General features: G+C 39.3%; 1 protein-coding gene across 1 annotated transcript in view; it reads right to left on the bottom strand.

Annotated features, from left to right (window-relative positions):
• LOC133270502 (contactin-3-like) overlaps positions 1-25,222 on the bottom strand; it is a 101,264-nt gene that overhangs the window by 54,812 nt on the left and 21,230 nt on the right. The window contains exon 2 of the mRNA XM_061455715.1: positions 20,888-21,022. Coding sequence (XP_061311699.1) covers positions 20,888-20,942 — 55 coding nt within the window. The 5' untranslated portion in view covers positions 20,943-21,022. The remainder of the gene's footprint in view (positions 1-20,887; positions 21,023-25,222) is intronic.

The following is a 25,222-nucleotide window of genomic DNA, read 5'->3' as shown; positions in this document are numbered from 1 at the left end:
TCAGCAGATGTCTTACCACAGCTGCTACTTCACACCTAAAAAGACACTAGCTTGTTAGTCAGCATAAAACCCCAATATGCACAGACCTTCACAATGTTTGTAATTCCCATCAAAATTATTTATTGTTAAGCAAAGTAATATGAAATGCACAAGTTTATATACAGCTGCAAACATAATGAGTGCCCTTACCTCTAACACAGCTAATTATAAACAATCCCTGGAGGAAACTATACAACCTTTACGGAGCTGCTCCAGCTCTCTACAGCGAGCTTCCAGTTTTCACAACCTGGAAGTGGACCACCTCTTTGAGGACCAGCCTCTCCAAAGCTTTCAGCCACCAGGCATGTCCAATACCGGAGTCATTTGCCTAGAGAGCAAACCTTAACCCATGCATGACCTGTCCTACTAAATTCACCTGTGCCATCTTCTTTTCCAGAATCTGCTGGATTTTATTTCTTGCTCCAGCTATTTTTAACTTGGCGAGTTGGAATTCCTGAAAAGCTAACACCAAAGATCTGGGTTTATGTTAATAGTTGTCCAGTATATTGTTTCTCACACTAAAATCTGGGGGGTTTCTCAGGTACATCACACCCCTTTAGTTTAATAAAACAAATACAAGGGATCTTAGAGAAGACAACTAGATCTGCATAGGTGATTTCAATAACCTCCTTGAAGTAAGCCATGGAGAGGATAGAGCGCAAGGACAGAAATTAATACTGTATCAAGAATGATATTTACAAAGGAACTCTGAGCAAATTAAAACTTTTAACTTTATTATCCAAGTTCCTGGTAGATGAACAATGCAGAGGCAGAAGTAAAAGTAATACATTTTCATGGGAGCACATCTGCCTGGTTCACATACAGGAAGAACAGTTATTTTACTGTATTAACTGTTCGCATCACAATTTTACAAAAGAGGTAAGTGAATTTTCACATTTGACAAATAAAATAATTTAGCCTTAGTATCCTGAATAGAGCACATAATACTGACATTAATTGCTTCTGTGATGTTCAAATCTAATATTTCTGCACAGGGATATAATACACTCTTCCTTGAGTGCTCCACTACAACTGCAGTAGTATGTAACAAAGACATTGCCACAGCATAAAACAGATCCTGGAAAATTGCTGCAAACATTTATGACTATAAATCTCTTGGGTTACTAGCTAGGATTAGACTACATTAACAGGCTCAGGAGGACAGGATAGATAAGAAAAATGATCTATTTCTTATCCAGGCACCGTACAGCCGCACTAAAGTTGTAGCTTAATGGATGTTCAGGAGCACATCAAAGCAAACCAGAATATATTCTGTTCATTTCCTTTACAGTAGCCAGAAGTGGCTAAAGCAGATGGTCTGAAGTTGCTTTCCTTACAGACTCCAGGGGACAGGGATGCAGTGAAATGCATTTCTTACCACAATGTCATTTACAGCTGAGCAGCAAAACTGGTATTTTCTGCTGCAGATAAGGCAGGAAAAAATTAAACAAACCCCACACCATTGTGATGCTGACAGCAGAGATATTTAAAACAATAAAAATTTGCCAGGTTCACATAAAAATGCAAAAATGAAAGATAAAATTCCCTTCAGGAGACAGAACACTGTCCAGTCCAAGAGGCAGAATAATTTCTTGAATGCTGAAGATGAAAGCCAAATGACTAAGTTTTCAGTGAAGCCATATCTCCACTTCATGCACAAACACAAGCTTTTAAAAAACTTAATGAAAAGCCAAAAACCACTGCATAATCTAATTCGGTTGTCTTGTGCAAACATATTGCTCTATAGTCCCTAATAAAGTTAAAAGAACATAGCGAGGTTGCAAACTCAATTATTTACCACTAGAAAATGCCAGAATTAAGGTTGCCTCAGCTCATAAATATCAACCAAAAAACCCCTATCCAAATACCCCCAAGCGGTAAGATTTCAGTGCTGATGGCTAAGATGGGAACATGGGTTGGTCCCTCTTGGCTGGGGACATGCTGCAGCCACCAAGAATGTTTCAACATAGGTCTCCATGAAGCAGCCCCCCAGAACCCTAAATCCACCTGGTCCAGGGAGCTCCAGTCCTAATGCCATGGTTTCTCACAGGGTCTGGAATGCTTTCACTTGAGATGTGAGGAATGGCAGAAACACATAGGAACCACAACACCTCCATCCTCTCCCCAATAGCTTCCCTTCAATCCCTGCTCCCCACCAGTTCCAGTCTCCTCAACTCCTACCAAAACTTAGGCTCAGCACATTCCTCAATCTTTCTTAAAATCCTTTTATGCCCAGTCTTGTAAAGCTCACTCCACCCATCCCTCATTTGTGATCATGATATTAATTACAATCAACTAAACTCTTCTATCTACTCCTTTTACTTCTCATCCAGATGGATTTCATAGGTTTTGCTGCTGGGTATCTGAACACAAGACAGACCTTCCGATCTCAGCAGCAATGCCAGATTCCATTAGGTGAATGTTACAGAGAAATAGCAACAACTTGTTGGAAGGGGAGCAATCCAGAGTTTGGACATAACCCCATGATAAGACTTCAAATGGAGAGGAAGATCTATAAAGGGATTTTCTTACCTGTATATAAGGTATGGAGGGAAAAAGATGCTGCAGTGAAGCTGGGAAGCTTCAGGAAGCTGAATCTGATGAATGTGTTTCTTAAATAGCAAATACTAAAAGTCCATTCAACCAAAATAGCCTAAAGGCCATCTGGTCTCATCTTGGAGCTGCTCAGAACAGGGGGTTGATGATTTGTACTAGAGTTTCCTGCTATTAGAGCAGACAGTTTCTTATCTGGAAACCTCCCCTTTCCTCAAGAGCTTCTGAGTATATTTAATTAGTTTTCAAGTCTGGATATTCAGCGGAAGGTGTCAAACTATTCTGCACGTATGGCAAGCTACAGCAGGCAGAGTGCATGGCAGCTCTTTCTAAGGACTGGCTATGTGCTCCTGGTAGGATGTTTAAAGGAACAGTGAGCAGCTGCAACTAGCAGTTGCTCCAACACGCACAGCAAGACTCACTGCAGCATCCCTACTTACAGATGCTGAAATATGACTTCACTGTAAGCAACCTGCTTACACTTGTACCTTCCCATCAACAGACTCGCAGCAGTCAATAAAAGAAATCATTTAAAGTGAAGGCACCCTGGAGGAGTAAACACCACCAAGACCTGCATGCCAGTGCTGGCTTTGCAGAGGCCACCAGCAGCACGCTGCCTCTTCACCTACCTACTGCATATTCATAGGAGTTTCTCTTGGTATCATTTCTTAAGTAAGACAAACCCAAAGGCTGGAGCCAGATAAGTTAGCATTAAAAATCCAGACAATTCAAAAGAAGCTGTAAGTTAGTGCATACTGGATAAGGTCTTCATACAAGGGTTATGGAGTAAAACTGTACCGCAATATGCAGGAGGTCAAAACAGTCCAATAGTTTTTTCTGATCTTTCACCTCACCAAGACATGAATACCTATAGCATAGCTTATTTGCTCAAACCTGAAGTACTGTAAGCACTACCTTCTATCCTAGTGAAGAACCACTCTTACCCAGCTACACAAACACAACCTTCAGACTAACCTGAACTACAAAGTCTGCAATTAAGACAAAATTTCATTGGCTCTGTCACACATTTACTTTGGCCCCTCATATCCTCTGTAAAATCAGAATGGCCTTTTCAGTACATATGCCAGGTACAAAACCTCTCTTCCAATATTAATCATTGTTTCGACCCAGATATAATAGAGACACTCATTAAAGGAAAAAAAAAGGCAGCAAGCAAACAAACCAATCAACCCAATGCAGTATAATTCCCATGCAGATAAATAATCCCATGCTTTGGTTTATAAAAGCAAAGAAAACAATTGTTATGCGATTAAGCAGAGGGTGAGTGTATGATAAAATCACATTCGATCTTGCTCAGAATGAACTGTTTCTGATACTGTGTTGTCTGAAGGTAGAACTGGAGACCCTTGCAAGCCTGACTGGGAATAAATTAAATTCATTACATAAAGCAATGATTTTTGGTAGGAACTCACTCTAACGATCACTTGGACACCTTGTATAGTGACAAATCAATGCAATTCAGGGTGTGTAGCAGACACGTACCACAGTATGGCTAAGTGTCTGGCTTTCAGCTGAAAACAGTTGGGATGCATAGAAGCCTTTTTCCAGCCTCCTAGACCAACATCATCTTCTCACAGACACTGGGATGAGAGAAATCGATTTTACCCTTGCCATAGTCAGTAAATATTGGAGTCTGGAAGTATGTTTAGGTCCCAGTTTAGACATAAAGCTCAAAATTGGAATCTCTAGACAATTTTTTCAGTAAAAGAGGATTTATTATCAGGCAAACAGGGTTTTAAAAGAAACTAGATAGTAATTCAATCGGAAAAGCTAAGAGAAAGTACAAAATGGATAAGGCAGCAATGGCTTAAACAGAAGCTACAGTTACTTTTAAATGGAAGTGAAAAACAGTTATATAGAAAGGGTAAATAAGAGCATAGCATATATTATTAAGAGCTGAAGTTATGAAATCCTAAGGAGAAAATTGCTAGATTCTGCTAACCAAAAAAACTGAATGTTAAAAAAAATTCTTCTGAAAGCAATAGGAAATAAAACTAGAAAGAAATCGGAGGTTCAAAAATAGCTGCACTTAAAGGAGCGTGAGCAATTGATAAGGAAATGCAAAACACAGCAGCTAGTATCAAATCATTAATAATTAAAAGCATCATACCTCTTTGGTACTTGGGGGAGCAGTGAAGAAGCCTACTAGCAAATCACAAACCAGAGTTCGGAGAGCTGATGAGAAGCTGTGACAGTGTAGATCCAGTCTCTAAACCAAGAAACCCAATAAAAATCACCGACCCATTTGATTGTTTAACTTCATTACTGGGTAAAATAGCAGTACATACAGAAGAAGCAATCAATATAAAAGCATGAGGAAAATACAAATCATTTGACGTTACGACCATAAGTTCATAAAGAGAAACTGCACTCACTGACATGACAGCTGCTGCCTGACATGCCAGGCTTTGAATAGATGTCCCTAGACAGCCCATCATCTACAAGCTCTTTCTATCAGCTCTGCAAGATCACAAGGAAACCCACACTGCCTGCAAAGTGCTAATATAATGCAAACATTAATATAAAGCTGAGAGGATATGTGTTTGCTTTTTGAAAAGGTACCACCTGTAAATGACAAATGTTTATGAACAAAACACTGATTATACTGAAGTAAGTCTTCAGTTATTCTCATACACCATTAATATTTAAAAGTGGTTTAGCTGGTTTTCAGTAAAGAGATTTTCACTCGCTTATTTCCATGGTAAGTGGTATTAGACAGAAATTTGCATAACCTTTTAGTAAAAAGCTACAAAAATAAAAGTGGAAAACAAATGGGGGGAGGGAAAAAGAAACAAACAAATGAAACCATTTGAAATTCAAGTGGTAAAGAGGGCTTCTACTTAACTGTTGAGTGCAACCTTTTAGTTTACTCCATCCCCCTAAAGCGAGCACAGACTATCCTTCACTCTTCTTGCAGCACGAGAGTGAAAAAAAGAAAATGTAGGGATCATTTGAGCACATTAACCTCCTTGGAAGAGGAGGGAATGGGACAAGTTCTTTAGAGAATTGCTTTCTGTCTGCCTCCACAGTAATGGCATTACACTTGAATGAAAGCAAAATTATGTAGAAGACTGTTAGTTTACTGAAGGGTCAAAATGATGACAGCTGTGGCAGGCGGCAGTAAACCTTTAATATGCCATGATGTACCAATGTGCACATCCTTCAATGGATGAGTAAACGTGGCTGAACAAGGAATTACACCTGAGCAAGCAACTGCACAGATTAATACACTCAGCATCAGACCACACAACAACAGAAACTGCAGGAGTGGAGGAAAACAACCACCCAGAAACACCTGTTCTGCTATGCCATTTGTAAGAACAAGTATTGACGCACGTACATAAGGAGAAAACCCCCAAAACACAGTGGGACCCCAAATTGTGTTGTTGGTAACTAAGCAGAATCATTACGTGACAGATGCCCTGTGCAGATTGATCTCCAGCCTAAGCCAAGTTGCTCCACATAGGGTGATGTAAACCTCAAAAGTGTATCATGAACTACAATTTAATAAGCAGCCATGGGCTGAAAAAATACAGTTTCATTAAAAAAAGAAATAAGACAGAAGATCTCTCACTGCACAGGGCTGAGAGGTAATAACAGGAAAATAAAGAACAGGTACTGCACCTCTTCTTGCAAGCAACAAGAATTTCCCTGGTTATTAAATGAGACTCCTCACAATTCACAGCCTGTGCTCTCTGTCACCGCTTGCTACCACGTTCTACTAGAGCAATTACATAAATATATTATCAATACAAAGATAAAGACAGAAGCAATGCAGTCTAATAGGAGTTCTGCTAGTTCCATTGCTTTGGTATTAAGATACCTGCTTTGCTTAACAAGTAGTTATTTCAACAGTAAACATCAGGAGCAAGGTAGGCAGCTGGGAGCAAACTGGAGCCCTGAAAGAGTATATTTAAAGTAATAAGATACACAGTAAAGACATTTAAATAGCTATTCTCAATCCCTCCTAAGTCTGACATTTATTGTATTGCAGCCATAGATTACTTACACTCAAAGTTTGCTATATATTTACATATTCATCGAGTGTTAATATTATTCATTACATCACAAGACAACTGCGCCTGTTACACATCTTTTATCAACACTATTCTTTCTATATCAGACCTTGTTGCTATAATATACATTCAGAATTACCATTTTAAATATTTATCCAGTTTGAGGAGGCCCCAATCCAATAGTTTTAACCATGAAAAGTAAAGTATGATGCAGATAACACAGATGTGTTTATGTTAACTGAAATGTTTATGTCGGATTTTCTAAGTTGCAAAGCTACAGCTGAAAGATCAAAGCATCAAATTCCTACCGAACATTCCTATCAGTGGCAATGGGCTTCAGATCAGGCCCTCAATGGAGTGTTAAGGTAATATACATGTGTTTAAGCATTATCTTAGCATTACCTGTAGAATGCTAAATGGGCTAATAAGACCCCATTAGGCCAATTATGACAAATAAAATAAGGCCTGAATTAAAAGAAAAGCATTTTTGTTTAGAACTTTACTGGGCATGGGGGCATGCAAGAAATGCCAAAATTATTAGTTACTTATAGAAATTCTAAGCACTTCAAAAGGCTCCCATTAAAAAGATTTCAGAATTCAGGCATAAAGTCTAAATATCTAAAACCAGAATGGACCATACTGGTTTAATCTTTATGTATACTGCGTGACTGAAAAAAAGCTTTTAGGTTTTAAAAGTATCTCTCTGAAGAAAATCTAAGTTAGCAGAATTATTAAGTCACAAATAATTATTGCCAAAATGTAGATACTTTTAGAGAAATGAACAAGATGGATTACAAGGATGAAACATGAATGGAGTAATAAACAGCCCATTCCCCACCCACTGGCAGTTTTGAATGCATACAGGAAGTTTGGTAGCAAAGCGGCTCTCAGCAGGACTCTGGCAGTAATCAATAAAAGGTGATGGACAAGCAAAATCAGGCAAATATCAAGCTGCATGCAAAACTGGAGCTCCAGAAGACCCTTCTTTCTTTGTGTCCTCACTAATGCTGATGCAACTGGGCTGCACCTCTGGTTCACAGTAAGCTGTCACTGCTAGAACTGAGGTAGCAGAGTTAAAAGTATTTCCATTACAGTTATAGAAGACGACATTTTGATTCAGATCAATTTACATAACTATCTTCTATTGCACTTCAGTTCAGACGCTTACATTAAGCGAGTCCAATCAAGTGAAATATGTAATATGAGAAAGAGATGTACATAGATGAAGCAAAAGCTGCTTTTTTTCAACCTCACTGCCTTACAATGGCAAGTGGATGCAGCTAACAGAGGATGTGAACACTTTTGTACACGCTGGTTTTACACTCTCACCTGGTGTGATAAGGAGGATTCAAAGACCTGTCCCAGGCCATATATTCCCAGCTATGAAGCTTTGGACTGCCAGTTATGGACCAATAGGCAGAAGGGCTGGGCACAAAGCTGGGATCAACACAACACCCACCTCTGCTTGCACCCAAATGTCTTCTATGTTACATGAAGAGCAAAATCACAGCATGTTAAGACTTTTCATCACTGAAAGTGGCAGTTTTCTTTTGTTACAGAAGCCATAAAGCTGCAGGTCATTAAATCTGTATTTTTGGCTGGGCTTGTAGATTGGCCTTTGACTTCCTGACAGAATTTTGCCCAGACAACCTACTAAAACTGAGTTAGGTTTCAGTCTTCATGAAAAACTACAATGAAAAATGATGTAATAAAAATCTCCAAGTTAAAAAGATTTGTGTAGAGAGACCTCTCTCTCTCCAAAATATTCTTTCCCTTATTTCCTGTGCCAGAAAGTCTCTGCTCCCTCCTCACCACACACTCCCCTCCTTCACAAGCTATTCATGCACAAGCTTTGAAAGATAGTAAGAGACAAGCAGATTTACATCAAAAATGAAAAAATGAAATAAAAAAATAAAGAGAGAGAGAGAGATAAGGTTGCTATGGGAATAAGACAAAAACTGTTACTTAATCCAACATAAAAGGATGAGACCTGGAGCGAACTCTAATGGAACTGAAACCTTCAAGCCAAACGGTGAGGTTATGAAACATCAGGTTGTTCTCCCTCATTTACTCTTTGCTTTTATGTAATTTCATTTTCTCCTCACATACTAATTTACAGAATACCATAAATCAGTTAAGACTCAAGAAACTTTACAAATCAGAAGTACTAGTTTCCAGGATGTTGTCCACTACTGGCACCCACTCAAACTTTAAAAAGCTGAAATATGCCCACCCCGCATCAACGCTATGGATGTAGATCCAGAATTTGGGATTAATCTTTTGATTTTATATATAAAATATACATTAAAAATAGATTTAAGCCATGTAATTTCCTTTTAGTGTATGGTCTGAAATTTTATACGGGCTAGTAAGTAAATTCAGATATTCGCCCCCACAGCCGTAATCAGAGGCAATTCTTATAAATTCTGAGGGCATAAAGAGCTGTCACATTCGCCCGCATCCCCCTCCCCCCCCAAAAAAAAATCAAGGCACCATTTATGTCAGTAGTTTATCTCAAAACCCACCGTCTCTTATCAGAGGTTGCTGGATTCACTTCCCAGCTAGCACAGAACATTGCAGGAAGAAATGAATTTGTCTCATTTTTAAGCTGTTGATACAGGATGTTTCTTGGCATTTTGAAAAGCGTAGGGAAAATGTATTTCCTTCCATTGCACATCCCCATAGCTGCCTTGACTCATTAAATAACATATGATCTCCCTACACAGTGAAACTTAGAAATGTGATGAAAACTTCAAAGACCCAATTTATAAAGTCTCTACCGATGGATGATCTCTGGCAACATAAAGACCAGGAAATAATCTCCAATGAACTAGCTAAAAAAATGTCTCATACAGCAGAGCTTTAAAAGATCAGTTTTCACAGAATCCCAAGGGTTGGAAGGGACCTCAAACTCAGTTGCACTTCAGCTCTTCCAAGCTACGTGAAGGTCTCCTAAAAATGATCAAGGGGCAGATTTCAGATGCCACTGCGAGATTTATGTTGGGGTATATTCCCATCACTGTGAATCAAATCCTATGTTTGGTACTAAGGCTGATAGTGTAATAATTTGCCTGTTATCTTCAATATAATAAATTTTTCCATTCAGTTGTTTACCAATAGCAACATCTTTGTCTGCCACCTCTGAAATATGGGAGAATCCTTACCTGTACCTAACATTGAACTCCTTGGGGATTTTCTATACAGCTTTCAGAGTTATAAATAGTCGTGTAAGGAACCAGGATAAAATATACACTAATTACCCTGGACTATGCAAATAATGATGCTTTTAATTCATGTTTAAAACATCATGAAGTTCTCTTTGCACAATCACCACCAAAGGCAAATTGACACCACAATTTCTTTGCAGTCCTTTGCCACTTGCTGCAGAGCACCCCAAGATGCAGTATTATTTTACAAAGTGCCCTATGTGTAAGGCAAGATTCACAGTGCGCTGGGGACAAGGAGGCATTTCAAGCCTCTCCAGTCTATAATGGCGGAGGAGTGGCACAGGAGTCATAAAGTGCTCTGCTTTCCTAAAATAAGCTCCTGACATAGCCCACTGCCTCTCCTAAACAAAAGTGATGTTGATCCACCGATTCTTCGCACTTCGTACCTCTTAACAAAATGTCACTTTAGAGACAGGAGCAAACCTTGATGCATATTTAGGCCACCACAGTAAGTCTCAGTTTTGTGACTCTTCACATAGACCCTTGTGACTCCACAAAAACTTGTTAAGTGGCAATATGCTTATTCCTGAATCTGAATGGAAACAAGCTACCCGGCACAAGGTCACAGCCATTACTATTGGCACCCAGATCTCCTTAAAACCCACACCCGGTGCATGAAGCTGTTCCAGGTTTCACATTTTACACCACAGGGTAATATCTAGTAGGCTTCAGTATAGTGAGTTCCTTACTTCATGTATCATGCATAAAGTTACCCCACACCTCCCCTACTTCACTAACACTTTCTCTTCCCCTCAGCTGGATTAGAACACTACAAATGCTTGTAGTGGCTGGTTCAAATAAAGTGGTTTCTATGTTCAAATGTTCCTCCACAGGCTTCTCAGTTCCTAAACGCCTGACCCTCGACTATAAAAAAGGAAAGGGTAGTCAAGCACAAACGCATTTACCTCTATGTCATCTTCTCTTCCAAGAGAGCCAGCAGCACTTATCTAGAAAAGGATTTACTTTCCAGCCAAAAGACATGAAATGCTTTTGACTTTAAGACTCCTAAAAAGTCAACAAGAAAGTCGTAACTATTTTTTTTTCCATTCACAACATAAAAAAAAAAATATAAATCATGCTACATTAGACAGCTATATTTTAATATTCTGTTTATAGTTATGGAAATTTGGCTCATTTTAGCATCAATAGTTCTGATTGTGCTAATCAGACAAGAATATAAATGAGCTTTTATTTGCTTAGCTTTTTGAATGTGTATACTAACATGGTTGAGCTTCAGGTTTTGCTTTACAACCTTGTGTTTTTTTACTGAAAACCCAGTGTGAAAATTGTGTTCTAGTCCCTGAAATCTCATCACTGATATGTACACTCTGTACTAGAAATGTTAAAGGCTAATATTATTCCATTTGTTATTGGACAAGAAACTCAAAGGTTAATTATGGCAAAAATAAAGCTTTTGTCCAAGAGACTACCAGCTGCTCATTTAAAATTACCAAAAAAAATAAAAATCTAAAGCATTCGTTTTGAACATTATCATTAAGAACAACAAAATCAGTCCAGTTTCTTCTGGAAGGCTTTTTAAAATACACTGTTTATTCTCAGTTCTGTTGTTTTCCTGAACATCTGCCAAATTATTCGTTTAATCAATTAAGATGGCAGATAAGGAAGCCTGGGATACTTCTGTCTAGTTTGTCATCAAAAGGTAGAAGAAGCAATAGGATGCCTACTCAGGTAACATGTGAAAGCTCCATCTTCATTTCATTACACAAACCAGCACAAGACAGGCAGTTTGGGGGGAAGCCAGCAACAACTTCCAAGACCTCACTTGTTCTGAAGCTCAAGAGTTGCCAGTGTTGGACCATGCTAACCCAAACAGCATCTGTAAAGAAGCTCCTGTCCTACCTTCACCACATGTGGTATGCTACATTGCTAAGGCCTCTGGAACAGTAAACTGAAGCCTTACAAGTAAGTAGCCATACACTAAATACCAGGCAATAATCCAACAAGATATTCAGCAAATATAATTCCTAAGGCACTGGAATTATCACCAGTGTTATTTAATATACATTTAGGGTATAGATGTAAGTATTCTGGTAGGGGTTACTATTCAGTGCAACCAAGCTCTATAAGCTTTTCCAAGAAATATATTGGAATTACTTGCTATATCGTATTGCCCTTTAAACTGCACTAGGCAGAAGCACTGTAGAAGTACAGATGTACAGCCTTCATGCTTAGTAATATTTGCAGTAACAAAATTTTATTGCAAGACAAAGCACTTCAAAATTTATTCTCTGTGATTTACATAAAAATCAGAACTGTCACTATCCCAAATGTCTCCATTCAAATGTCATAAAATTTCCATTAAGTTTAATTAATGAAGATAAAGACAGCATTTGTCTGTAGCAATGAAGCATTAGTTGTCTGGAGGTGAGGATTCAGCTTAAGGTTAAACAGTATCTGCAGCAAGAAGTAGCTGCTTTTCAAGAGAAGGTTTTCTTCCGTTTGGAAGACAAAGGAGAAACTGAGGAGACTCTTCAGAGGTACCTAAGGTGTCTTCTAAAAGAGTTTTAATATCACAGCAAGTTCCACACTTACAGAATTAAATATTTTTACTGATGGGAGCATACCCACCATAAAAATACAGACTCCTGTAAATCCACCAAACTTGGAAAGAGTCCATTACATCAATGACACCATTTTCACTGACTTGGACTGTGCTGAGTTTATGTATAGCTAACAACAAAAAAACCTTCAGATCATGACCACAGGTGGTCTGGTGGAAGGTGTCTCTGCCTGTGGCAGGGAGGGTTGGAAAAAGATGAGCTTTAATGTCCCCCCATCCCAACCCATTTTATGATCCTATGAAGAAGACACATTTATTCCCTCACTTAATTTCAAGTGGACAGATTAGCATCATTCTCCACTACTCACCTTACTGCCATACTGACAAGGAATGAAAACAAGCCCCCCCCCCCCAAAAGAAAACCAACAACCAAACAAAGAAAAAGCCTTTCTCAAAACAAATATGCTCCATTGGTAGGCTGAAAACAGAAAGCTTGCAATGCTAAGGCACACACACAATGTACAAGACTACTAAACAAGTGGTAGGAACTACAACTACTACACAAGCTGCAGAAAGGCAGAGGAAAGATTTACACTGGTTCATAACAAAAGGTAGAACTGAGTCTCTCCAGTAAGCTACCACCATTCGTCAGTTTACAGGCAAAGATGCCTGCAGCAGGGCAAACTTCTTGCCTCCCAAAGCCTACATACCAGGCTTTTTGCTATATCTTTTCTTCACCATAATAGAGGAGTAGTTAGGCTTGACAGTATAGAATCAACGAATGCTGGGTTTAGGTACAAAGGGTTAGCTACAATGGATGCCTTTTCAGATTTACAGCAGCAATTTTGTTACCAGGTCTGTATGAAGCACCCATGATGTTAAACAACTTATAGAAAACCAGAACTCTAGGGTCAGTTCCTCATTTTGTAACTAATTCAATAAGCAAACAGAATTTTCTCAGTGTAATGAATCTTGTCAGCAATATACAAGCAATTCAAGCTAAACAATTCTGACAGTCACTATTGGCACAGATGCATTTTAACATTATGACTATGCATCTGTAAGTACAAAAAGCATATTACTATTAATATGCAAAATCATTATGCATTAAGATACAGACTAGCTCTGTCTGAATGCTGTAACTCGTAATGAAAACAGAATTTTAACAAGAGCAGTGTCATAGTGGTAAGTGATGATAGCTATTTATTTTTCCTACAAATGGGATCTCACCCATACAGAAACTCCTCACCAAAAACTAAATCAAAATTACTGCAAGTTTCTAAGACCTATATCTGTTTTGCACAAGGGAAGACGTTGACATTCTGCCAACGTCCAACAAGCCTACACTAGGAATTACGTTTATGACTGCAAATATGACTCCTACATGGGATTATTTTCAATACAAGAATTCGCCAGAAATGCAGGAGTTATTTCCTTATCTACATTAAATCAACAAAATGTTGATATTCAGTACACCCCTTGGTTTTAAGAAATAATAAAGCCATAAATAAATAAATAAATAAATAAAATGCACTCTTGTACCTTCAAAAGATGCTTAGCCACTAGGAAACAGCATCTCACTATGTGAGCGCATACCAAGAGGAAGGTAACAGATGCATTCATGTGTATCAGGTGGAAGACTCTCTTAAACAGACAGCACACATAAATGCAAGGTAGCACAGAAAAGAGGACCCATATCACACTGTTTTTCTGTAGGACTCCCTTTTTACTCTCCAAATCAATACAGGACAGAAGAAGCAGGGTCAAAACACTAACCTGACCAAAACCTTTTGCATGTGTTCAAGCAAATCACCCACCACTTTATAAAAGGGTATTCCAGGTGTGGAAAGCCAAGCTTTTCCTCTGAAAAGGATACCTAATGGCATGATTTAATAGCAACAATATATCAGTAAAAACATGGAAGGTTTCTTTTCATTCTCTTTGGAAAATAAAGAGTAAGAATTAAGGCTTTCCCATTTCATAAGTCTCCTAAATTTAATACTAAGAAGAGCTGTGGATCTGAAACATGAGATTGCTGAGCCTGAGGGTTTAACAGAGCTGTGTCTGTATTAGGCAGAGAAAACCAACAGAAGAAAAAATGAAAATGAAAACAGTGAAAACACCTGAATTTACATTAAGTCTAGTTTGAAACTCAAATAGACTATTAAATAAGGAATTAGAAGGAAAACCTCCCTGTTGGCGAATGTTGGAGTAAAGGGCCAGAATAGGAACTGGGCTTCAATGTCCAAAATACTTTCTGTATGCTACAATAGTCTTTTACATGGTGGATTTTTGGGCACATTTCTCTCATTTTGTTTGAGGGCTTTTGTTTTGCCAAGGCTTGTAATGGCTGGGGGAAGAAGTTTGTTTGTTTGGGGTTTTTTGTTCTGTTTGGATAAAAGCACAGTCAAGACAGAGTTAGGACACAGTGCTTGTGGTAGCAACAAGTTAGAAGTTTACCATAGGAAAAGTCAAAAGGGATTCTACAGATCTCACCCTGGTCACACTGCCTGAGATGTGCCCTTTCATCTCCTGGATAGCAAAATTTTCATGCATTTGCACACATAGTTCTCCTTGTTTCATTTCTTTGAACTTTCTCTTTATTCACAGCTCTCTTTCCCTTCTAACATCCTTCAAAAGTTGTTTTTCCTCTTAATTCTCGGGAGAAACTTAAAAAAGATACCTTTCCAGGGAGAACAAGAATAGTCAGTTTTAGCAATATAAACCAGCTGAAAATGGCAAAATTAGGAGAAAGCAGAAGAAACTAGTGCAGGCATGAGGTGCTGCTGTGAAAGGCTGGGTGAGCAAATGCAGAGCCCTCCTGCCATCCCGGGCTTCTGGAGGCAGCACTCCCCATGGAGCTTCCCGCTTCCCTCAAGCTGAGCAGTGCAATAAGCCGTAGCAGAAAAAATTAAGCCAAAATTAGCAAGAGTGATAAGAAAAGCCAGCTGTTGTGCAGACTGCAGAGAAGCAGTTGACACACTTATGCGATAGGCATTTACTGTAATTATCTTCAATGCTCACCGTATTCACCAGTCTCTGCAACAGCAGCACATCCCAGTCTGCAGTACACTTATCCTCCTGCATTCTGGAAATGCAGGCAATGCTACCCAGTTCACCAAAAGAGTAAATGAAATCAGGTCGGGAGGGATGAAAGTCCGTACAAGCACCAGAAGTACCACACCCAGAATCAATTCATGACTTCACCAAAGATCATGGCTTAGTTTTGCACTTCAACTGTTCGTAGTGTTCTGCATGTTTTATTCATTTCTACCTTTGAAGTTGTTCAACAGAGTAATTTAAACACAGTATTACTGAAGTATGTGTTTTGAAATTCCTTTCCTAACAAGGTAGACATTTTGAAACTCCATACATACATATATATTTAATGCTAAGTAATCACCTTTTTGCTCCCCAAGGTAAATGGACAAAAAGACTGCAGGATCATTAGTAATACAGATCTAAGCATACATCAATAAACAAAAACCCAAGGGCCTTTTTTTTTTTTCCATTAGGTATTCTCACATCCCAACTTTGATGAGCTATGAAGATGCACATTAGATAAACAGAAAACAATTCAATATAGGCTACTGCAATAAGGGAACTAGTTTGAAATATATTATCTGCAAGGACGGAGAATGTCAAGGTTTATAAGCCAAGATCAGCAGCATCTCCATTTCTGTAGCTATGACATTATTTCATAACACTGAACTTCAGACAGGTCTTGAAAAGAACTTTTTCCTTATAAGCAGAGTATAAGACAAATTGTTTTCTATAGAGAGTGCCATAATACCTGCTGATCTATCTTAATGATAAGAAAATGCTCAAAACTCTTTAACCCCTTTTATATTTACAATGTGCTTTTACTAAAATGTCTTGAAATAAATTCAACTACCACATTCCCAAGTGAATTTTAAAGCATACTGTTTCAAAGGTCCACTAATAATATTCAAGCAATTGAAACAAACAGGTAGTATTAGCATTAACTACCTGCCCAGTCTCCAAATAGCAGAAGATCTGTATGTCAGGATTGAGAGCTTCCATGGAGCTTCAAGTGAGATGTGTTAGACAGCTGGAAATGCTCAGTTCAGGCTGTTCAGCAAATTACACCTGGCTCAAACTCTTGTCTCTGCAAGTACTGACTGTAACTCCAAGCAGCATTCTCAGTGAAGTCAATATAACAATATTAAGTCAGGGATATATATCAATTATGGGCACTCAAGGCTTCCAAGCAGCCCTGCTCTGCTCAAGCCATCTGGCTTTTGGCAATGCGAAAAATAACTTCCTTGACTTCTTGGTGGTCCTCCAGTCTAACTCCCCATAGTTACTAAACTGACATTTAGGAAGTACCCACCTGAAGGAAGATGACGTGAAATAGGTGCAAAGAAAGAGCTAGCAGGATGAACATTGAAAGATGCATTTGCACTTCAACATATCAGCAACATCTTCCTTGTTACTGAAGGGGTCATTGGAAATTAAGTGTTCTACTAATAATGAGCTAATCAGCAAACATTTCTGTATTAGCAAACACTACGGTAGTCGAGGTAAACCTTGACTAAGGCAGCTGACTTCGCTACTTTGAGAGATGCCAATTGCTGAATTTGCAGTTAACATCATCCGTTTCATTCCATGTCTCTTTGTACAGTTACATTTCATAAAATCATAGAATAGTTAGGGCTGGAAAGGACCTTAAGGTCACCTAGTTCCAACCCCTGCGCCACGGGCAGGGACACCACACACTAAACCATGTCACCCAAGATTCCGTCCAACCTGACCTTAAACACTGCCAGGAATTTGCAGAGAACCACTTGCTTATGACTAGACTTTTTTTTCAGGAAATCATTTGGTACACTTGGTTTAATACATCTGAACATAAGAAGTCTTCCTGTTCATCCCAGATCCTTAAGAGCTCCCTTCTTCATAGGCAGCAAAAACAAAACTTGCTTTCATCTAAGTTGCTTTTAAATCTGACCCAAAAGAACCGAGATGACATAAAAATCTAAGAGATTAAAGGATAAAAAAACCCCTTCAAGAGATGGGTGAAAATCTTTCATCCTTGTAGGAGGAGGTTATGTACTTCTCCACACAAACTATGGCCCGAGCAATCTGAGCAAAGCTTTGAGGGTGGTTCTGCACATGTTGCAGCTCACACTCCAAATATTTGTTTACAACTCTCCAAACACTGATGTTTACAGACTTCTCCATATTACTCCTCATAACAGATCAGCAGTGCCTGGGGGACGAGGAGGACCCTGTGCTTTAAAGTTAGCCTCCCCTGCTGGGTCTGGATGTAAGTCTCATGTAAATCCCAAAGAATTCTATTCCATTTTGAAAAGAAGCATATTGAAATTCAACACATCAAGCCAGAAGATTTGCATGCTTTGCAATTTAAAAAGATACAACCTCAGTAAAGTGATGTTTTTCAAAAGAACATCTTACTGTACGTTATCTACGAATGGAATATTGGGCCTTTCAGCCTTCCTTCTCATACTACCTGTATCTCAGACGTATTCTAAAATTCAAAGGATAATAACTATTAAATTGTATGAATGTCACTAAAAGCTTCAGCAAGATAAAATTGTTAGTCCTTATCTTCCTTTCCTTTTACTAACCAAAAAACTTAAAAGAAATTTTTAACCAATTAAAAACTGAGCCTTTTTTTAGCATCAATACTCATCTGACACTAACATAACCACAAAACATACGGAAATCATTCACTCTACTACAAATAACATGCATAATGCCCATTACCAATATCACATGAAAATTATTCATAATTTATATTGCAATACTTAACTAAAATATAACAAAAACCATACCCAGCAGATCAACACCAGCAAGGCTACACTCTGAGGAAAAGCTTTAGGTAGCTAATGATTTTTAATGTTTCAGTCTTACCTGTTGGTTCTTTTTCCCTACAGTATCCTTCATTACATCAAATAAGCACTTGAAAAAAGTTTGGCTTAGTCTAGATTTAAATTAAAAATAATGTATCTCCTTTGAATGACAGCTCTACTGAACAGTCAGCAGAAATCCAGTTACACGAGGGACTCAGAAGCACATACATACATTCTGCAATAACAAATCATTTTGCTGACATTTATAATGTTGAATTTTGCCAATTCAGACGTGGAATGGCTAACTGGCCTTGTAAGTAACTCACCAGTAACAGAGCTATAGTGGTAGACTTTACAGAGACTGGACTTATTTCCTCCAAGACTTCATCTGAAGACTAAAACCACATTTTCAGCTTCAAGTATTTCCAGATACAGCCCAAAAGAGAGGCAGAGCCCTGACTGGGACGTTTGCTTCTACACACATTTGCTGCTACAAGATAAGAGCTGGAAGTACAAGTGGGATCGAGAAGTGCAATATAACACTACCTTTCATCCTCCCATAGGGAAACAGCTCCCTGTCACATTCTCCCTTGCCGTTTTGGAATTTTTGCAGGCTCAAAGGAAGTAACAACTTACTGCGTGGCTTTTGCCACAGCAGCAGGATGGGCCAGACTGACACAGGCAAAGCATGGACCCTGCAGCAAGGCAGGATCTATGCAGAAGTAGTACTAAAAAGGCAGCTTTTCTCCCAGCAGTTTAAAGGAGAGAAAAGCTAAGCCCTTCTATTTCAACCAATAATTCTGTGCAAGTCTGTATGATTGTTTTGGTACCACAAATGGCCAAGACATCTTTCAGAGAGCAATCTATAAAGTAGTCCTGCAGGAAAAATAATTTATATTTTTGAGTCTCTCAGGATTTTCTTTTTCTATAGAAACAGAGACAATTTTAGTGCCTTTCGCTTTACAGATTGGTTTAACGATGTGACTACCCTTTCCTCAAAGTTTTTTACTAAGGCAAAAGCAAATCCTGGCCTTCTGAATCTTCATATAAAGCTAAACCCACATATCAGTCAGAACTGTGTTTCTGAGCATGTCATGCAGGAATTCAATCCTCCTGAGGGCAGCCAGAACACAAGCACTGGTTACAGGAGGAAGGGAAAGAAGAGGCTGGCACAGCATAGGCTGCAGTAGCAGTAATCGCAGCCAGGTGACTTCACAGGCCAACCATCTCTCTATCCATCTCTATCCACAGGCCAGCATCTCTCTATCCATCCCTGCGTTAAGAGTTGTTGCAAGGAAAATGCATCTATTCACAACAGACTCAAGCTACAAACCATTTGATTTACATGTTTCAATTTAAGTACATGCACATGTACTACCCTCTTTCCCAAAGTAGTGCTGGACCTTCTGAGGAGATGCATGTAGGTAATTTGGGCACTACCAGTTATACGTGCTCTTTGAAACCCTGGTAATGCCAATGCGTACTGAATAACAGAGCCAGCCTTCGAGAGCAGAACAGGGGCCTCTCCCTTCCCCCTCACACACACTTCGGCATTACTAGGGATGCTCAAAAGAGAACACATGCTGAACGAAGGGATCACCAAGGAAAGCAAGGGGCTTCTGCTGCTGCTTTAAGCATTGACCTCAATAAGGTAAAGAGAATTACTCAGAAGAGCTAATGCATCAGGAAAGGGAAGACCTGAAAAGCAGCGCAAGTTCCAAACACAGAATTGCCTGCATAGTAGAACAAGCAAACCTTTGAACTGCTGAAATGGTGCAGCGATGACACAGTGCTCCTCCTTGCGAATAAACCCATTTTTAAGTAAACAAAGTTTTGACAAAAGCTGCAGCAATCCTTCCAAGTTCTAGCGACTTATCACAGCTATTAAATCAGCATACCTACAATGCATGCATTATAAATAACATACTTAATGTATTCAAATATCTTTCACTTGCTTTGAAAGCATATCCCTACGTAGTTACTTTGGAAAAAAACTGTTAATTCATTCAATGTTAACATTTTGTAGTAAGATATCTATTGCACACTTGGTTTCTAAACTCTATGTAACATTTGCATTTCAAAGCCTCCACGATTTTATTCCTCAAGAGCAGCTCAAATCTGGAATCTGGAGACTTACAGAATCATAGAATAGTTAGGGTTGGAAAGGACCTTAAGATCGTCTAGTTCCAACCCCCCTGCCACGGGCAGGGACACCTCACACTAAACCATGCCACCCAAGGCTCTGTCCAACCTGGCCTTGAACACCACCAGAGATGGAGCATTCACAGCTTCCTTGGGCAACCCATTCCAGTGCCTCACCACCGTTACAGGAAAGAACTTCCTCCTTATATCCAATCTAAACTTCCCCTGTTTAAGTTTGAACCCACTGCCCCTTGTCCTGTCACTACAGTCCCTAATGAAGAGTACCTCCCCAGCATCCCTATAGGCCCCCTTCAGATACTTGAAGGCTGCTATGAGGTCTCCACACAGCCTTCTCTTCTCCAGGGTGACCAGCCCAAACTTTCTCAGCCTATCTTCAGATGGGAGGTGCTCCAGTCCCCTGATCATCCTCGTGGCCCTCCTCTGGCTTTTTCCAACAGTTCCATGTCCTTTTCATGTGGAGGACATATGCATGGCTCTAAACTGAAGTTAGAGATTATTATACATTGTTACCTCCAAGACATCCAACAAATGATACCAGGAACAACTGTTTCCACAGCAGCAGCATCTTCAGTGAGCCGAATTCAGTAGTTCTGGTCCAGTCTCAGGTAAACCATATGTGCAGTCTTTCAGGGGGCAAGGTTTAACCTGTTAAAAAACCCAAACATAAAAATGAATCCCTTGATGATCCCCAAGAACTTGCTTGTTAATGACGTTTTCAATAAATACAAAGTTGACAGACAGATCATCTGATGTTCCTCTTTTTTCCTGTGACTTAACCCTCAGCAGAAAGGTAGGTGTATGAATCACCTTTAGGCACATGTATGAGATGGCAGACATTACATCGCCCAGCAGAAGCAGAGCTGATGGATAAGTGGATTTTACAGTTCCTCCCTCCCACCAATCTCCAGCTTTTATTTCTTTGTAAAATACACTAGTTTTAAAGGAACACGGAGTACATGAAGTGCAATCATACAAAAAGCTTAACAGATTTGTTACAGGAGCAGCTTGCATTGCACTCGCACACGTTCATGTTGTAGCTAGCATAGCGTATCCAAGGCCATAACTGATTTACTTAAAGCCATGTCTAACCCATTCCTTTTATTTTCAATACTGAATCTGTACTTGATATACAGAATGGCATTGCATAAATCTGAAGAGGAAGAAAGACTGATGCCACCACCAGTGAACATGTCACACTCTAGTGCATCAGGTATAACAACATGCTATGAACTAATTTACCAGCTTCCATTTCTACCTTTGTTACCGGCTAGATGATAAACTGTTTGCCAAGGTCTACCAGCCTGGGTGGGACATCATTTTACCTTTATTTTTTCCTAAAAAAGCTTTACGGTAAGTTTTCGGAAGTTTTATGACAACTGCAGCCTTTATATTTTGTGTGTGTTGCTCACACAGCATCCTCTTTCTACAGAGAAAGAACAGCCAGGCAAAATGCGAGGTTCTGCAGTACATAAACCAGACCAAGTAGTTCCTTCTGAAACTGGCCTGCAGACAATGCACAGAAATATTACGGTCAAGAAAGCAGATTCTAAGGAACCAAATCTGAGATGCCTGAACTTGATTTTTCCACGTGAACTGTATTTCACATTACAGTTACAAGTGTTCAACAATTCTGTAAATCGAGTGTCTGAATTTCAAGCTAAGTACCCCAGAAAGAGATCACAGAGAGGGTCTCCTCTGATACATTGCCACTCCATGATTCACCAGCAGAATTTAATCTCCCCCCAAAAAACCATTGCAGGGCACTTTGCCACAAGAACCCTACTTTTTCTCATCCCTGGCTCACCTAGGGGCACTATCAGCTTCCACAGCAAGAGACACGGCACCGGCAGCAGCATCCTCTCCCCTGTAATATCAGGGTGTTGCTTTCTTATTTTCTCATGTGTTTCTACACCAGAAAATAAGCAAAACCAAACCCTCACATTTTTATCAAGTAATAGGTATTGATCACTCAGCAGGTAGCTGATGCCAGCAAAGAGGAAAGCTTACTGTAGGGGTACAGCAATTCCCAAGTACCTAAAAAAGGAGGGAACAGCCCACCCCCAGGCAGCTCTCAGGATCAGACAGTTTGAGCAATCGCACGCAGTTCTCAGATTTAATCTCTGCACAAGTTTTACCATATGCAACTAACGTTATTGGTTTCCAAAGGAAGTCATGCAACTACAATCAATTCAGTCAAGTTTGCATGTTAAAAACACCACAGCAGTGCTTTCGCAACATTATAATTCATCTTTGCCTGGAGCCAAAACCTCCCTGGAGGTCGGATGCACATACTGGAAGAGAACACATACAGGGAAGTAGAAACTTGGTTTGTGTCAGATTTGAACTTATTTTCTTTTTTTTTTTTTTTTTTTTAAGGAAAAAATCCAAATGACCAACAAAGCAATAAACCCCCAAACAAACAGAAAATGAAAAAAAGACTTTTGGCTGAAACTAAAAACTTGGGTTTGGGCATTCCCTGCCTTGCGTTTTCAGGGCAGCCACAGAGCAGCAGCTGGACAACTAAGCACCAGTCCAAGACACAGCCCCAGATACTCCCATAGCCATCCATGCCAGTGCCACACCAGCCTGGTGCAGGGACATCTCAGGATACCCCCAGGTTTAGGCTGCAACATTAAATCCTGCCCAAGCACTGTGATGCTAGCCCATGGAAACCACTGATTTTAGGAGCTGCAGTGATTGCCTTGAGCAGTGAGGATAGCCAGAAGGGCTAGGAAGAGGAGAGGGGAAGAAGTAATACTAAAGTAGGAATACTAAACAAAGTAGGTCACTCTCCTATGTCAGCTTTCTTGCAGTCTTACAGGGAATTAACGAAAAAAACCAAAACCATGGAAAAGCTCAAATTAATTTAATTTTGTACTTTTAGTGCTCCGGGCAAAGCAGAAAGTGATAGATTCAATTCAGACTGGGGGAAGGGGGATGGGGGTGGGAAGTGCTTTGGTAGAAGCTACAAGAATTGAGAAGTTTTATATTTGGGTATAAAAATCATAAAAATACATCCCAACCTCCGCCTCCATTATATGTTAAGAAATTTTAGTATCTAAAATAGACCATGCTAGTTACCAGCTAGCAAACATTGTAAGATTTAAGTTACTTAAAATGCTTTATTTTCGCTCCATTCTGAAAGATTTTGCTAATCTAGGATCTATGCCCTAATACAAAAATTTCATTTTTAAACCATGACACTTAGTAACGTTCAGATAGATTTATAGCTTTAAGCCAGATAAACATATCCTTATGTTTAATAACACATCAGTTCTTTACAAAGGAAGATACAAATTCACATGCACAGCCATGTAACACCAACCAGACACCAAAGGATAAAAGTCTTGATGTTTATCCTCAGTTTATTGCTGAGCAACAGCCTTCCCATTGAAGAATGGAAGCCAAAAGGTGATTTTCTCTGCTGACACCATCCCACTGCTGCTGATTTGCTTTGCAGCCCTTCAAGTACCTAAGACCCACCATGGGCTCCCTGCCCTCTCCTTGGCACCGAGGTCACCTCTGACACAAGCTGGAGGATGGTATTTGGCTGTTTACAGACCCTCAGAGACTGTTTGTAACTGGAGTAAGCTCACTGCTTTGAAAGTACTCCAAAAAAAAAATCATGCGTAGCACTGCACCTCAGCTTTACTATACCCACTTCAGAATAAAAATTAAGAAAAGTTACTGTGTTAATTTAAAAATTAGACACCCATCAGAAGTAACAGAGGATAATCCATTATATTACAAAGGCTGCAGTGAGTTACTGTTCATAATATATGTATTCCAATTTTCCGGCACGTGAAAGTAATCTGCATCAAAGTTATTCACTGCCAAGGCAGGGATTCAAAATCAGATGACAACGTTGAGCATCTCTGTCACCTTCAAAGCTCCTTAGACAACCCTGGTTATATTTCAAGTCATCCACATTCAGAAAGTGGTGAGGAAGAGTACAAAAAAAGAGGTCCCAGCTCCTTTCCTCTTGACTCTTATGTTTCAAATATATCAAATCTTACAAACTGAGATTAATGTAGTATCAATACCAAAGAATAATTTCACCTCCCCCTCATTTTGCAGAACCAAAGGGGTAGATCCACATCATCCCTTTGGTAGTTTGGAAATAACTGGACTTAAAAGTTACCTCCACAAAAATTCAGCACTTTGTATGTAAAGGCGAAAAAGAACAGAAAAGGCAAGCAGCACCTACTGTGGTTGGAAAAGATGGTAAAGAAACAAAGAGAGGAACAACCACAGAATACATAAAAGGAAATATATTTTTAAAATTAGAAAGATTCCTAGTATTAGAAAGTGCTCTGGTTTCAAGAAAAGCCAAAGATATTTCAAAAAAGTAAGAAAGCAAAACTGCAAAGTGGTGAGAACACAGCAGGAAAAAATAACAGATTTAATTAATTATACATTTCTTTGACTTTCAGAGGTAAGTAAATTCTCATGAGTTTCTCTGAGCTGTCTGTTGAAGACAACCACTGCAGGGTACCGAATAAGAAGAAAAACTCAAAAACCCAAATAAACCATCAGACAAATTACATACAATGAACACACACACATAAAAACCCCATAAAACTAGCTGTCCCAAACCTATGCACTGTCAGATCATACAATATAACAAGTGATGGAGAGGAATGTCTGAAAGAAATAGGAAGATTGGGAAAGGTTCAAGAGTCAATAATTTTATTCAGTGACCTTAATTTGTACTACCCAGAGCCAAGTGTAAAAAGCAGTAGTTCCCTACAGGTGGAACTTTTATCTCTATATACAGTAATGGAACTCGTCAGATCTAGCTGCCAAGTTCAAGTCATAGTTTGAGTTTGAGCTAGAGGCATTTGT

The sequence above is a fragment of the Pezoporus flaviventris genome, unplaced genomic scaffold (assembly GCF_033815535.1).
Source record: "Pezoporus flaviventris isolate CSIRO_AGI_PZ_B2104156 unplaced genomic scaffold, CSIRO_AGI_Pfla_v1 ptg000021l, whole genome shotgun sequence".
NCBI classification, from domain to species: Eukaryota; Metazoa; Chordata; class Aves; order Psittaciformes; family Psittacidae; genus Pezoporus; species Pezoporus flaviventris.
This window is presented reverse-complemented; position numbering and strand designations above follow the sequence as displayed.